The 16,387-nt window shown below is 34.8% G+C and overlaps 2 protein-coding genes across 3 annotated transcripts; both read right to left on the bottom strand.

Annotated features, from left to right (window-relative positions):
• Window positions 1–77: 77 nt before the first annotated feature.
• si:dkey-68o6.6 lies at window positions 78–8,384 on the bottom strand. The gene is made up of 10 exons (XM_087244511.1): window positions 8,152–8,384; window positions 6,351–6,495; window positions 5,981–6,085; window positions 5,729–5,862; window positions 4,382–4,559; window positions 3,971–4,026; window positions 3,273–3,342; window positions 2,963–3,018; window positions 2,436–2,517; window positions 78–522 (listed from the first exon to the last, which is right to left on the bottom strand). Exons 2-10 carry the CDS (start codon window positions 6,490–6,492, stop codon window positions 209–211), a joined length of 1,137 nt encoding a protein of 378 aa, XP_087100637.1. The 5' UTR covers window positions 6,493–6,495; window positions 8,152–8,384; the 3' UTR covers window positions 78–208.
• Window positions 8,385–8,471: 87 nt separating this feature from the next.
• Window positions 8,472–15,747, bottom strand: si:dkey-68o6.5. 2 transcript variants are annotated; one of them, XM_087244507.1, is made up of 10 exons: window positions 15,670–15,747; window positions 13,787–13,971; window positions 13,484–13,675; window positions 13,242–13,346; window positions 12,760–12,911; window positions 12,604–12,651; window positions 12,245–12,422; window positions 11,828–11,874; window positions 11,364–11,445; window positions 8,472–9,191 (listed from the first exon to the last, which is right to left on the bottom strand). In XM_087244507.1, exons 2-10 carry the CDS (start codon window positions 13,956–13,958, stop codon window positions 8,836–8,838), a joined length of 1,332 nt encoding a protein of 443 aa, XP_087100633.1. In that variant the 5' UTR covers window positions 13,959–13,971; window positions 15,670–15,747; the 3' UTR covers window positions 8,472–8,835. The 2 variants fall into 2 exon arrangements, 1 of the variants encoding a protein (XP_087100633.1); XR_015480794.1 differs by lacking the exon at window positions 11,828–11,874.
• Between the last annotated feature and the right edge of the window lie 640 nt (window positions 15,748–16,387).

Below are 16,387 nucleotides of genomic sequence, written 5' to 3'. Positions count from 1 at the left end.
TAAAATCAAACTTATCACAAAAACAAAAAACAAACTAATATCAGCATGATATTTACCTTAAATGACCAAAACTGAACTTTTTCAGGATGTTTTATTGAACTTTCAATTATTTTTGTTTGTTTGAACTTCCATTAGTTTACATAAAGGGGTGTGGTTTGATATCTGTATTGCATTGAACCACTAGAGGGCGATCAAAGGACCCAGAGCTTCAATTTTTATGACATGTGAGGTGCTCCTGGTTATAATGTGGCAGAGAGTCATGTAACTGCTTTTCTACCAGCTTCTTTAAAGTTGCATCGATTGATTTTAAGGTGTCGTTAACAGTATTAAACTGTTTAGCCAGAAATTCAAATAACTGCATTTGGCCTATTTCCTGAGTGTCTTCTGGTTCAACAGGGTTCTGCCATTGAGCATGAGGAGAACTGAAGCCGAGCAGAGCTACTTCTTCTGTAGGTTGAACTGCCTCCTCTATGACCGAATATCCTGCAGGCTCTGAAGCATCATTGGGGTGTGCAGGAGAATCTTTGTTCAAAAGGCAATGATGGAGAATTAAAATATATCATTGCAATATGACGAGTAACAACATAAGTATAAATTGACTCCATGCATGGAACAACTGTAATTTACATAAGAGAAACAGACAAATAGAGAAACTGTAGGTGTGTCTGAAATTGACTACTACCCGAGTAAGTACTACATTTAAATTTTAATTTACCACATGACCATTACAAAAGTATGTTCTAAATATTATGAATGTAAATAGATTGGAATTCTGATGTACTACAACCATTTGTCATTATCACATGACCTACCCACTGCATTTTTGTTTTAAAGACAATGATCATGCTGTGATGTCAAGTTTGCAATTCTATAAATAAAATAGCTTGTGTGTCTGAAGCATAAAATTAACATTAAATTTTAACTGGCCACTTTATAAGGTACACCTGCCCAAATGCTCGTTAACGCAAATTTCCAATCAGCCAATCACATGGCAGCAACTCAATGCAATTAGGCATGCAGACATGGTCAAGACGATCTGCTGCAGAAGAATGGGGAAGAAAGGTGATTTACGCGACTTTGAAGGTGGCATGGTTGTTGATGCCAGACGGTCTGGTCAAAGTATTTCAGAAACTGCTGATCTACTGGGATTTTCATGCACAACCATCTCTAGGTTTTACAGGAGAATAATCCAAAAAAGAGAAAATATCCAGTGAGCGACAGTTCTGAGGGCGCAAATGCTTTGTTCATGCCAGAGTTCAGAGGAGAATGGCCAGGCTAGTTCCAGCTGATAGAAAGGCAACTGTAACTCAAATAACTACTTATTACAATCGAGGTCTGCAGAGGAGCATCTCTGAATGCACAACACATCAAACCTTGAGGCAGATGGGCTACAGCAGCAGAAGACCACACCAGGTGCCACTCCTGTCAGCTAAGATCAGGAAACTAAAGCTACAATTTGCACAAGCTCACCAAAATTGGACAATAGAAGAAAAACGTTTCCTGGTCTGAGTCTCGATTTCTGCTGTGACATACGGCTGGTATGGTTAGAATTTGCCATCAGCAACATGAAAGGATGCATCCATCCTGCCTTGCATCAATGGTTCAGGCTGCTGGTGGTGTAATGGTGTGGGGGATATTTTCTTGGCACACTTTGGGCCCATTAATACCAACTGAGCATTGAGTCAACAACACAGCCAACCTGAGTATTGTTGCTGACCATGTCCATCCCTTTATGACCACAGTGTGCCATCTCCAGCAGGATAACGCGCCATGTCATAAAGCGTGAATCATCTCAGACTGTTTTTTTTGAACATGACAATGAGTTCACTGTCCTCAAATGGCCTCTACAGTCACCAGACTCAATCTAATAGAGCACCTTTGGGATGTGGTGGAAGGGAGATTCACATCATGGATGTGCAGCTGACAAATCTGCAGCAATTGCGTGATGTTATTATGTCAACATGGACCAAAATCTCTGAGGATTATTTCCAGTACCTTGTTGAGTCTATGCCCACGAAGCATTAAGACAGCTCTGAAAGCAAAAGGGGGCCCAACCCGGTACTAGTGTGCCTCAAAGTGGCTGGTGAGTATATATACGTTTTTGTTTATTTTTAATTTTCATTTTGAGCTGAAATCAGTATAATGGATGGGCTTCTATTTTTTTTTTTTTTTTGCCATGTGTATAAAACGAAAAATTTAATACTGACAGATTTTTTTTGTATTTCATTTTATATTTTCTATACTTAATGGTATATTTGAAAGATTGGATGTTACGTAGGTTAACAGTTATCTATAACTATTATTTTTCTATTTAGTAGCAGAAATTTAAAATATATCCTCCAACTTCTGTCACAATACTACAAAAAAATTGGGAATTTAAGAAATGGGAAACAGAGGAAAAACTGCATACAGAGGAAATGATGAGAAATACAAACCTTTATCATTGTGAGTAGATTCCACCTGTTGAGTGATCATTTTGCTGACATTTTCAGTTGAAATCGTAAAATCTCTCCTGTTCTGTGTAAAAAAAATAAATGACCTTAATTCAATAAAAGGTTAATAACATTTTGTATCATTTACTCACCCTCACGTCACTCCAAACCCATGAGACATTTTTTCATTTAAGAACACAAATCAACACTCCATTCCATCAAAATTCAGCATTTGTTAACATACGTTGATTAGTGTTTATTACAAAAAGTGTTTAAAAAAGGGGGTTCAACAGGACACCAGGGTGAGTAAATGAAAAATGTATTTAACAGTATTTATGTACTTTTTAGTAACAAAGATTTCAAGTTTAGGGTAATTATTTGTTTGTTAGTTGTTGTTTTTCTGCATATATTAAGCTTGTTGTACATAATGTCTTCAGTTCAGGAGAGAATCAACTTCATGCTAAAAATAACCCAAAAATAGGTTAAATACATACAATAAAACTGTTTAACAATGTGTAAATAAATCTCACCGTTTTAACTCTTTCAGCAACAGATACAGACTCATCTGAAGAACTGTCTGTATGTGCTAGAAAAAAGATTTTGAGTCATTACATGTGAATAAACAAATTAAAGTTAATTATATATAAACATTCAGCAACTCCTTTATTAAAATACTAATATTCATATTTATATTCTCTTTCTAGTGAGTAGCAGCAACCAAAAATGTATATATCCATAACATCTTAGTCACAATTCTACAAAAATTGGGTATTTCAGGAATGGGATACAGAGAATATAAAGAGAAAAAGGCATATAAAGGAAAGGACATGTAATGCAAACCTTCATCATTGCTAGAAGATTCCACCATTTTGCTGACAGTTTCAGTTGAAATCACAAAATCTCTCCTGCTCTGTGCCAATAAAAACAACAACAACAACAACAACTTTAGTTTGATCAAAGGTTACTTACATTAAGTAATCATTTACTATAAAACCTATAAGAAATGTGTTCATTTAAGAACACAAATGAAAACACCCTAATTTACAATATCTGTTATTTGTTCAAATACATTCATTTGTGTTTAGAAGATTACAAAGTGTTAAGGGTTTAAAAAAAGATGACAAATATTTTAGTGTATACAAGTCTATATTTTACAGTAATTGTGTACATTTCAGTAACAGAGATTATGAAAGTTTAAAGTGTAAGGTAATCATTTGTTTTTTTTGCATACAAGTTTTCTATATGCCGAAAACAATGATTCAAAGATGATTCCTTGAATTTATTTTCACGTTAAGTGTTTGCAAATTTGTTTATTTGGGCTGAATTTAAAACAAACAAATCAAGTTTAACATTACTAAATTGAATTTGCTTGCTTAAAATCAACACATAAATTGTTTGCAACAATTTTGCAGAAATAATTTTTTTCAGTGTACATAATTTCTTTAGTGTTTGGAAGGAGTCTCAACTTCATGCTGAAAATAGCCCAGTAAAACAATACATACAACTAAACTGTTTAACAATGTGTAAATAAATCTCACCGTTTTAACTCTTTCAGCAACAGATACAGACTCATCTGAAGAACTGTCTGTATGTGCTAGAAAACAAAAATTGAGTCAGTACATGTAGATAAATTCAAATTAATAATATATAAACATATATCAACTCCTTCAATAAATACAGAGCTGTTTAGCAAACCCAAAAAGGCATCCTGGACTGGTTAATATGTGCACTTATATTAACATTGGCTTAATATTTGCACCATCATTGTAATATGTGCAACAAACAGTAGGCAAAAGATAATGGTAGACATTACTTTTGTGTGAAGTAGTTGGCTTTTATGAATTGATAATAGCTGGGTATGACATATATAGGGGGAACATGCATGTATTAGCTTCATTGTTTAATAAAGCTCTGGTTGAAAAGACATTCATTTCATTCATTCAACTCACCTGTCTGGGTTGTTTGCTTCCGGAGTATTTCCCCTTCATTTCTACACACATGTACTTTTAGAGTTTTGGAAAACAAGCTTTTCCATGACTCTGGGAAATCTTTTAAAGAGTTTAATAATTCAGAGGTCATAGTTTCATTCTGCACAGTGCTTGCACTGTCTCCATATGTCTGCATCATCTATGGGAAAATGGTTGATAGTAATTTTAAAAACACTTCAAAAGTCATTTAAGTAACCATAAACATATCAATTGATACCCTACAGATTTCTATACAACACATTGGCTATTTTAAAGGTGCAATATGTAAGTTTGACACCCAGTGGTTGAACAATGTATTACATTCCGGGATGAAAACAAACGCAAGAGCAGGTTGCCAGATTGAGGAACAGGAACGAGTTTGAGTGACGAGCCTAAAGGCTGATTTAAATAGTGTTCTAAATAAAAGTAACGGCACACGACAGAAGGAATATTTTCCATATTAAAAGGAGCTTTTGTTCTAACCAACATCTCGAATTGATATATTAGAAATGGCTTCTATTTCTCACAGGTGAACAAGAGGATAAACTGACAATGATCACCTTAAGTTATCCTCATGTGCTTTATTCAATGTTAAATGCTAACAATTTAAGTTTGAATGGCATTTTAAAGGACATTTATTGCCTAACTACTGAAAGCAGCTGCAGATAGTTTACTTAGATGTATGTAAATTTCTGTCGTGTTTCGTCTGGTGCAAACAGCCAAACTGCTTAATGCAAATCTTAGCACATAGCGTGTTGTTAGGACACAGGCTACAATTTAACCTGCTTACCTAATGTTTACATTTGTAATATTTATACATTTATTACTTAATAACCTTATGTTAAACTCTGAATCTGCGTCTCATTTAGAGTCTGCTACTGTCCACCAAAGGTTGCATTTCGATCACAGCCACTTGCTTTGAGAGCCTTTCTAAATGAAACACACTATTTTCCAACAAGACAACCCGGAGTGCTGAAATATAATTGGCAAAAGTGGCAGTGGGTGGGTTAAATAACCAAATCAAAGACAGCGTTCCAGCACATAACACACATGCTCAAAGCAGAGTAACTGACTTGAGCATAGTTTTACAGATAAATAAGAATGTTTCCTTGGCATGTACCTTAATATCTGCAAACATATTATGGTATTTTTATACTTAAAAGTCAAAAACTTACATACAGCACCTTTAATTACAACACAATATAATGTTATGGCACTATATACAAGAAATACCTGTTAAAACTACTAATAATATCAGTCTCCACAAGCATGACTGAAAACCAGTTATATATTAAAAAAATGTAAGTATGCAAAAACTGCTCTTCTCACATCCAAAAGCTCTTGGATTGGAAGGCCATCACATCGGATGCTGTTTTTCCACTTCTTGCTTCTTTCCCTTCCTCCAAACTTCTCAAAGCCGCTCGGCGTAAACCACCGGCCTTCACTGAAGATACACTCCTGAACTACAGAGGATAATTTAGTTTGAGGCACTACTGGAATGACATTTGAACTTTAGTGGATCTTGAATAATGTTTCAAATATTCTTTAAAAGGAGACTTGTACATGAGCATCTGCACCTACTGTCATTATTATACTTCTCCAGATTCAGGATGCCTTCTTTATCCCCACATGTGACATCAAGTTCACGTTTCTTTTCAATTGATTGTCTTGAAAACTTGGTGAACGCTGAAACAAAGGTCAGATACCAAAGATTACACAATTTCAGAAAGGTTTAAAAACAGTATATTTCAACTACGTTCCTGGAGGACCACCAGCTCTGCACATTTTTCATGACTCCTTAACCAAACACACCTGATTGAGATCATCAGCTTATTAGCAGAGAATGAAAGACCTGTAATGGCTGTGAGAGTAGACATCTAAAACTGTATGTTGGTGGTCCTCCAGAAATGTGGTTGAGAGACATAGTTTTAAATGAATGTCTCTAACTTACAGGTTTGTTTTCTTGTTTTCTTTCTTTTTTTACTTCTGTTTTCTCTGCTGCCCTCACTCCAGCTCTCAGATTCAGTGCTACTCTTTGGATCCCATTGAGATGCTGATTCAGACTCGGTGTCTGTCACAGACTCTTCATCCATGTCCTGTGAAAAACTCACAACATTATGCATTTCTCATGAAAACTGTGGTAGCACTTTCCATGAAGCTTTCCAAGACCTATAACTCCGTTCATAATTATTCATAATCATTCTTTAATTGATCAATTAACTTATGACACGTTTTAAAACTGTGGGAGGAAACCGGAAAACTTAGGGAAAACCCATGTGAGCATGGGGAGAATATGTAAACTCCACACAAAACGACCATTGGCCTGTTAAGTATTTAAAGTAATGTTCCAGCTGAGGCAACAGTGCTAACCCCTAGGCCATCATGCCACCCTAAAAAGGGAAAGGTGGAGGAGTAGAGGTGGAAGGGGGGATTTTTCAAGTCGAAGATAACTAAAGTAAGAAACTTAGAAAAATATATAAACGTTATATATTCACCTTATTCTCCGCCGACGAGCGGGCGCAGACATTTGAATCTTTTTGGATGACTTCCGGTCTCACTCACTTCCATTAATTTTTTGACATTAAAAACTGCTCGTTACGCTGCTTGATGTTGCAATTTGATATTTTATTATTATATTATTCTACTTGGTCTGTATAGTCATGCAAACATTTGTTTGTAGAGCAAGTAGTTTGACCATTTTTTGCTGTTTATTATTGCTAGTCATTTCTCCCATAGGCGACTGAATCAAAAGTTCTAAAACAATTGCGAAAACAGGCGCACTTCCGCATTTTAGAATAAGGTCAATAGTAAGAGAGAAATAATCCAATTGGCGAACCATGCGCTAATGCAGGACCAGCCGTGATCAATCATAAGCAAGTTTCTCTCTTGAATTAGTTTATAAATTATGTAACTATGGCATAACAATGTTTTAACATGGCAGACTGCATCCTTTAACATACAATCATGACTGATTAATAAATTATAATTAAATGTGCTATGAATATGCTTTGAAAAATTAAATGCATCAATAATTATTCATAACACTATTATAAACGTAGCTATAATATAGCTAGTCATTATAATATAGCCTAAGGATTGTCTTTAAAGACTGATTATAAATGAGTTAAAAGTTCATTGTAAGCATAAGCTTCTTAGAAAGTATTATAGATTTTTTTTTAAACTCACTGCTTACATTTGTGATGATTCAGTGAAAGTGGAATAAAATGTAGGCTAGTATAGACTACAATAGAAAATATATCTTCATAAAAAAATGTTTTACTATTTGTTTTAAATTTTTCTAATAATCATGTTTAAATCTAACTGTTAAAAAGACTACATTTGTTGGTTGGTTGAACCCATGTATATGGGATCAATCTAATCAATAGGTTTTTATAACAACGTATTTATATTTATTCATTAAAACTTCATCTTTCTACAAAGATTTTACACAGACACCATTATATTTTACTGTAACTTTTACAGTATTACTGTAACGGTATAAAGTGGACTAAATTCTTTCTGCCTTTTTGTTTGTAAAACAAGCTGCCAAAATCTTTGGAAATACTACATACACACACACACACAAGGAAACAGATCTCAACATTCAAAATTACTCTGACCCTGAAATGAAACTGAAAGTGGCTTCCTAGACTGATGCTTTTGTATCTGAGTGACAAAGTTTAAAAAGAAAACAGATCACAAAATTTAAGTTAAATGTTACCAATTACTAATATCTACAACAATATTCTTACCTTGCTGTGTCTTCGACTTGTAGTTTTATTTTTCTAGATCTTCTTTTAGCAGAGTTACGTACACATGCATACACACATCTAATCTGCCCTCCTTTTGCACGCTCCTCCTAACCACTCCTTTCAGAAGGTCTGACTTCCTAGTAAACAACTTTAGTGGTATTGCAACAGAAATCAAAGAGACATTAATGAAGGAAAATACACACATATATATATAAAATGCCATATCAATTCTTGCATTTGAATTAGGTTTAGCATAAAATATGAGGGAATTCAAATTTCAGTGCAGGGAAAAAATGAAATGAAAATAAAAATCAAAGAAATGTTGTGGACTAAGTTTATTTACAATCGGGAAGGCTGATAAAATTTAATGTCGGCTTGGAAAAGCCTCAAGTCTGTAGGTTTACAAGTCGAATTACAGATTAATAACGTCCTTACAGTAAATAGTGAGATAAAAATGTTTCAGAATGTCATGTTTTAATGCATAACCAAAAAAGCAAATGGTTAAAAAGACTGCTTTCTGTATTGACTTTAAAAATAATACGTGTATGACTATAAAATGCAGATACATAACTTTATATTGTAACATCTATGATATACATTTCATCAATCTACTAACTTTTTCATTTTGTTAAAAACTTTAGTCAGTCATTTCAATTCCAATCATCTCAAGACAACGTCTGTATCTTACTCCTGCTTGACCAAGCAATTAACCTGGGGGTGTTCTTGAAGAGCAGGAATCCCCCTGTTAGACTCTGGCAGAGAGTCATGTGACTGCTTCTCCACCAGCTTCTTTAAAGACGTATCAATTGATTTTAGAGTGTCGTTGATGGTATTAAACTGTTTAGCCAGAAATTCAAATAACTGCATCTGGCCTGTTTCCCGAGTCTCTACTGGTTCAATTGGGTTCTGCCATTCAGCAGGAGGAGAAGTGAGGCTGAGCGGAGCTGTTACTTCTTCTGTGGTCTGAATAGCCTTCTCCATGACAGAAGGTACGGCAGGCTCTGGAGCATCAGGGGGGTGTGCAGGTGCATCTTTGTTTACTGAAAAACAGGGAGTCAATGAAAACATATCATTGCAGTATGGCTTACAAAATGAATAGGTATAAACTGACGATGCAATGAACAAATATGCTTTATAATTTATTTCAAGAGTTCACACTCAGATTGCTTGATATTAATAGCAGGCTTGGCATACTGTCCCAGGAGAGAACCCTGAGCTTGGAGATAATTGAGCCCAGGGCTCCCACCTGGTCTACAAGATTAGGTAGTTCTTGAGGTAGTTCTCCCCATGGTAAAAAAGGATAAGGTGTGGGTGGCTTGGAGCGATTGGACTCTTAAAAAATTGAAGATAAGGGAGTAAGGCAAGACAGATTACTTATTGTGAGTTTGAAATAATCTGATTGGTTTACTAAAGATTGCAGATGAGAGACCAGCTGCCATGAATCATATCACGATCTCCTCTCGAAATTAGTTTGTGAAACTTCACATAATAGGAAACACTGAAAGAAAGAAATAGTGTAAGGGGCAGTTCACACAATGCATTTAATGCCTTTGCAAAGCACTTTTTTCTATTGTTTTTCATATTAAAACACATTTATGGATTTTTTTATGAATTTCTGATCATGATCACCACATTTTTGGACTACTGTAACTTTTACCTGTAACCAATCAGAAGAGAGACATACAACAATTGCAAGTTTCTGTTTACAGGCTCTCAGTGCTTTAGAGCTTCATTCAAACCAGTCTGAAGCATTGCGTCTTGCGATTTTATAAGCAGACACATTCGATGCGAACAAGCCCAGTCTGTTTTTACCTCTTAGCCACATAAAGACTATGGCGGAATGTTTGGTGTAGGGGACGAAAGTGAAGAGCGTAGGGTAGTCGCTGAAAAGCGGGGCGAAGGTGCATGTGAGGACGGGGATTGGTAAAATGAGGTGCCAGATCAGATTTTTAGAGATGCCAGGTCCAGAACCGGCTTGTTCTGGCAAAACAATTAAGCTCTCAGTGCTTTAGAGCTTTATTCAAACCAGTCTATAGCATTGCGTCTCTCAATTTTAGAAGCAGACGCCTTTGGTGTGAACGAGCCCAAGCTGTTTTTAGGTCGAGTTGTTACTAAACGTAACAAATGAATAACTGCACAATGGCGCCTAAGAGACAATAGTGTAAACAACGCTCCTATTTCTGTGTCCATGTTGTTGTTTACAGTGAAGGCTGGTCTGCTGTCTTCCGGTAGCATTAAAGACATGTGTTATAGTCATGAGATTGGGGCTTGACGAATAAGGGAAGGATACGCAACGACACAAAAGCCTCAGTCAGGTAGTGAATCTCAGCAGCCCAGCCACCGTTTTCAGATGACTCCGTTTTTCCCCCTATTCACACTAAGACGGAGCAGCAGCTGAGTTTAAGCGACGAAAACGGAGCGTTTTAGAAACGTTGAATCCGTTTTTATTCTAAAACGCTCCGTTTTTGGCGCTCGAAAACTCCGGCGTAGTGTGGATGGCATAACTGAAGCACAACTAGGAAATTTGCAAACTAAAATGCATTAGTGTAAACGGGGCCTTAGCCACAAAGACAGAGTGTTTGATTTTGTCGAAGAAAATAGACAAATGTTCATTGTCTATCAGTTGACACATAAACAGAAACTTAACAGGTACTTTAAGCTAGTAACCCGATTAAAAACTATGAATAATTGGTTACCATTCATTTATAAAAAAAAAAAAAAATCTATTCAAAAGTAAAAACAAAATATGTCCTCCAAAGTCAATCATATGTGTATACATATACATATATATGAGAGAGAGAGAGAGAGAGAGAGAGAGAGAGAGAGATTTGAGATTAACAAACTTTATTTTGCTTTTTTAAAAGGGAATTAAAATACAATCTGCATTACATACTTGAAAAAAACATTTACATGTTTTTTCTTTTAAAATAATTGAGAAAAAGATAAGTTTTCTCCTATAGCAGACCACATCTTTTTATCTGAATCCCAGATATATTTTAATCAATCTATAATAATTAAATTCTAGATGTATTCTAGCCCTTATTATACATTTAAAAAAACAATAGAACATCTAACTCAATACTTTGTTTTATTTTTTCTTTCTTATTATGTAAATTGTTACATTGAGAGAGAGAAAGAGTCAGAGAGAGAGAGAGAGAGAGAGGGGTGTGTGTGTGTGTACATATACAGAGAGAAAATGACAGCATACAAACCTTTATCGTTGTTAGTAGATTCCACTGGTTGAGAGGTCATTTTGGTAGCAGCTTCAGTTGAAGTCACAGATTCTCTCCTGTTCTATATACAAGAGAGAAATGATACTTAAATTCTGCAATCATTTACTCGTCATTCCAAACCCATTAAAAACTTGTAAAATCTTTAGAACACTCAACTCAGATAAAAAAAAAAAATGAGTTCAAAATAATTTCATTTGTGTTCAGAACATTATGAAATGCTTTAAGGTATTAAAAGAGAGTGAGTAAATGATGATCATTTTAATTTTGGGGTGCGCACATTGGGCAATATGCAAGCACAGTAGTTATGCACCTTTCAGTGACAGAGAAAAAGTAAAAGGGTAAAATTTAAGGTAATTATTTGGGTTATTTACATAAATTACATTGGTTGTACATGGTGTTTAAGTTGAGCTCCTTATAGTCATCATTGTATAACTAAATCTCACCATTTTAACTCTTTCAGCAACAGATTTTGACTCATCTGAAGAATCGTCTGTATGTAAAAAAAAAAAAAAAAAAAAAAACCACATACATTAACATGGTTAGTTAATGTAGATGAAAAAAATTTATTAATAAAATTTAAGCCTTCAGCAACTCTCAGAATAAAATACAAAGCTCTTTGGCAAACTAAAGGCAGACTGGCCGAATATTTCCACAACAATCCAATAAGTTCCAATAAACGGCAAGCAAAAAAAATAAAAGGTACATATTTTTTGTGTGTCTGAGAGATGATGTTGTCTCCTATGAGCTGATAATAGATGTGCATCATATAAAAATGAAAACATGTATTTATTAACTTCTCAGTTCTATAAAAGTCTTTCTGGAAAACGATTTATCTGAAATGCAGATTCATTTCAACTCACCTGTCTGGATAGTTTCCTTCTGCAGTATTTGCTCTTTGTTTCTACACACAGTTACTTCAAGAGTTTTGGAAAACATGCTTCTCACAGACGGTGGAATATCTTTTAAAGAGCTCATTAGTCCACAGTTCACAGTCTCATTTCGCGCCGTGGTTGCACTGTCTCCCTCAGTCTGCGCTCCCTATAGGAAAATGGTTGTGAATTTAAACAAATCTTCGGATTGTTTCTTAAAAACTGTTAAAAGTCATCTATAAAGTAAACCAGGTAACAAAATATCAATTGATAATCTACAGATTACAAACCAACAGAAGTTGAACTACAACATAATATGAATGATTTGGTCTCATGTGCAAAAATAATACCTGTTGAGGCGACTCCCTCAAGTGTCCAAACTCTGAAAGACAGTCATTCTAATACAAACAGGAGGGTTTATTTAAATGAGACGATGATACATTCACAGTTTGCATCTTCATTAATATATCAAATAAATCCTGATCATACACTGACTACATGCTCACCTTGATGAGTTTCATTAGTTGCACAGGCCGAGGATCGTTTGACAGCTTGCAGTGAATGCTACGCTTCCACTTCTTGCTATTCGCTTTTCCTCCAAACTTTTCGAACTGCCAGGGTGTAAACCACTGCCCTTTACATAATATACACTGCTCTCCTTTACACAGAAAAAAATATGATACAAAGATTGTAAATCAAATGCACATTATCTGAATAAATATATATAACAATGTTCAATTGACGAGTGGCTAGTAACGTTGGAAAACTACAATCCACAGTGGCTGGTGATAAAAAAAAAAAAAAAGTTAATATCAAGCCCTGATAGTTACCTTCCTAATATATGAGAGTTTGATGAATTATCCACCTTCATTCATTATACATAATTCTAATTTGAGGTTTGGTGTATCAAAGTAATCAAACATTCCGCCAGTATTGTTAAGGAAGTGTACAAAAATTTTTTAAGTAAAAGGTATTTCACAAAACGTACCCTTTTCATACTTCGTTCTGTAGAGACTACCTGCCATTTTCCCACAGTAAACCTGCAGCACTTTCTTTTTTCTCATCTCCTTAAAGGCATCTGTTGAATCTAGTCCTTAAAAAATAATGGACAAACAAAAGAATATTGTTGCAGCATATATTAATGCAGAAATCGATCTAAATTACGGTCGAAAACACAGACAATATTGTTCTAAACAAAAAAGGAATTAACAAAGAGTAATAAATACTTACCCATGCCATTTTTGCTATTGTTCTGCTCATTAATTCTGGATATTTGGTGTGAATTTGGCATCCTATTGGAATTTTTCTTGAAGCTTTTTTTCTTTCTTATTCTTTTCTCATCAATGAATTCAGTATGTGGGTAGTTTTCCTTCAGCTCACACTTTGCTTTAGCCTGCTTTGTTCCAGATCCACCATTCAAGTCTATGGGAAAAATGGTAACATTTTAACTTATTTGATTGGATCTGATAATAAAAAAATTAAAATAATAATGTCAAAACACTAGTCCTATTAGCTGATGCAAGGAACACGAACCTGAAAAAGTGTAGTTTTTACTTTTGTTTTTTTTCTTTTTGTTGTCATTTTGATTCATCTTTCTTTTTACTCCTTGTTTTCCCTTGTTTACCATCATCTCCATCAGCCGGTCAAAGTCTGTAAAGCGGGCCGCCACATCCAGGGCTGAATCTGTGAATAATTTGCCATCCATCTCCTGTTGACCTCTAAACACATAATGCATTTAGTCGTGGGTTACAAGAATATACTGGCTGAAAATTTTATGATAAGAATATGAAAAATAAAACATCTATTAATATTTTAAGTCCACAAACAATAGTAATAAAATAATTTAAAAAAATGGCCACAAATATTTTTATAATTTTTTTTTTATGTTGTGAGTTCCTTACAAGCCTACAATTCCTTATGGCTCACACCAAGCACAAGTTATGTGCTTTTTGTATACGTTATTGATTAACTGTTATATACCAATTTTTACTGTACAAAAACAATATTACAAATGGGTATTTGCCCTAACATGCTCCCAGCTTTTCAAACCATATTGCTTTAATTTAACAAGAAACTCAAAAAATGTGACTGACTTGAAAATGACGACAGTATGTTTTTAAGAATTTGTGGCTGACAGTACTCATAATAAAATAAACAATAAAAATCATCAAGTTTGTAGCTCGCTCTCCCTCAGTTGATGAACTGCATCAAGTATGCGGGACAATTTATTAGCAGAGTTAGGGAAAGTTACTTTTGAAAGTAATGCATTACAATATTGAGTTACTCCCCAAAAGTAACTACTTAGTTACTTTTTATGGTAAGTGTGTTATGTTACTTTTGCTTTACTTTTGAATTACCTGGCTGAGGTTTGATCTCTTTCAGAACTTGTTTTTCTTTTCTTTTTTATTACTGGGGTTTTGCAATTAACAACACATCGTATAACCTACACCTACATTTACCTTTTAAAAAGCACACCAAAGACAATATTTTAGGATGTTAACCCCAGAGCTCTACATGCTGTAAAAATAGATTATTGAAGGTTTAAAGCAATTTGATTGCTCCTTTTGTACTATTTGTCTTAAGTATAACCACTGTCCATAGAGACAATCTCTTTTCGAAAAATTAAAAATAAGGAACACATTCTCTCATTGCCTGCATTGTTCATTGTGACTCTTTTAATTTTAATTCAGCAATATATTTTTAAAAGCGAATTAACTCAACTAATAAGTAACTCAAATATAATTATTTTTTTAAACGTTAGAAATGTAATATTGTTACGTAACTCGCGTTAATGCGTTACCCCAACATTTATAGTCTTTAATATATTAGGTTATGTGCTTGCAAGCCGTTGTTATCAGTTATTGTCTCCTGACTTTAGGTTTAGAATTACATTTTCGGGCAATTGATCCAGCAACACCAGAGTTTTGCCCCAGGAATGCGTTTAAAGTTGCAAAAACAGTGCCAGGAAGACGCCACTTAAACCAGAACTTCCTCTCGGAAAATTTGGAAGCCGATTCACCCTAACAATGCAGTCTTAACCCTTTTTTATTAATTCGTACTTTTATGCACTTATGCCAGCGCGTGTTAACGCCATGTTATAATGTCGTGTACGTGTTTACGTGAAAAAACTATAAGCAGTGTGCAGAAAGATGATAAACAAACAAGCGCATTCTTTGGATATATTTTTTAGCAAACTGATTTCCTTGATTAAATAGGCCCAAATTCGACACAAAGCTAGAAAAACAATTGTAGCAGTTATCAATCAGATGAATTTCATGAATTAAACTAATATAAATAACGTAGCTAAATAAATGGTATTTGGAAAACGGTTTATTTCCATCCATGTATAATCTATTGCAATGTGACTAATCAATACAGCAAAAAAAAAAAAAAAACTAACGTAGTTTCGTAGTTACCTGGCTTTCCAGAGAAACGCTGCCGTTTATTTTGAATATTCCTCCGACAGCAAACTGTTACCTGTTTGGAATGGTTTCAATGACTGAATGAATGGATCCCTGCATAGAACGTGGGAAGAGCACGTGGAGGGGGCGTGTTTGACGGAAGGGAGACGCCAACGCGTGGTATTTCCATGTAACCCTCAAATACTCAAATGCATAAAACATTTTTTTAACCTTTAACGCGTTCTTGTTACTCTGTAATACAGGTTTACATGTTTTAGCAAGTTTTAGTGGCGACACGAGAAGCAGAAATTCAGTAAATCTGTCCAAACAAATACGTGTCTGATGCCGTGTAGGGTTATGTATACCCTTCCATTCCAAACGCAACCATACTGATCATGTTTCCAAAATAGTTTAATATCGTATTATAAATTCTGGTCAAGCTCACAGAATCTGATGAAAGTATTGTTTAGTGTTGATTCTTATGTCCAATTTCAATCAAAAATGTTGAGGCAAACTATTACATTTAGCTAAATAACCTAAAGGTAAATGACCAACACATTTTAAAGAACTCAAGTTTCACAATTCACACAGTACCATCTGGCTAGTTTATTGTGCCCTCTACTGATATGCTAATAGCACTAATGCCCCATGCCAGAACATTATCACCTGGCCAAACAGAAAAGCCCATCAAAAATGTGGAGTGGTTAAAGCCACTGACCCTGTTTTTTTTTTG

This window comes from Danio rerio, chromosome 3 (assembly GCF_052040795.2).
Source record: "Danio rerio strain M-AB ecotype USA chromosome 3, GRCz13ab, whole genome shotgun sequence".
Taxonomy (NCBI): Eukaryota; Metazoa; Chordata; class Actinopteri; order Cypriniformes; family Danionidae; genus Danio; species Danio rerio.
This window is presented reverse-complemented; position numbering and strand designations above follow the sequence as displayed.

Coding starts and splice junctions, on each gene's coding strand:
- si:dkey-68o6.6 (XM_087244511.1), bottom strand. CDS start 6,492: ATGGATGAAGAGTCTGTGACAGACACCGAGTCTGAATCAGCATCTCAA. Junction 3,343..3,970: donor TTGCTGAAAGAGTTAAAACG/GTGAGATTTATT, acceptor TTATTGGCACAG/AGCAGGAGAGATTTTGTGAT. Junction 3,019..3,272: donor ATCTTCTAGCAATGATGAAG/GTTTGCATTACA, acceptor TCTTTTTTCTAG/CACATACAGACAGTTCTTCA.
- si:dkey-68o6.5 (XM_087244507.1), bottom strand. CDS start 13,958: ATGGATGGCAAATTATTCACAGATTCAGCCCTGGATGTGGCGGCCCGC. Junction 11,875..12,244: donor GAAGGAAACTATCCAGACAG/GTGAGTTGAAAT, acceptor TTTTACATACAG/ACGATTCTTCAGATGAGTCA. Junction 9,192..11,363: donor ATCTACTAACAACGATAAAG/GTTTGTATGCTG, acceptor CCTGTTTTTCAG/TAAACAAAGATGCACCTGCA.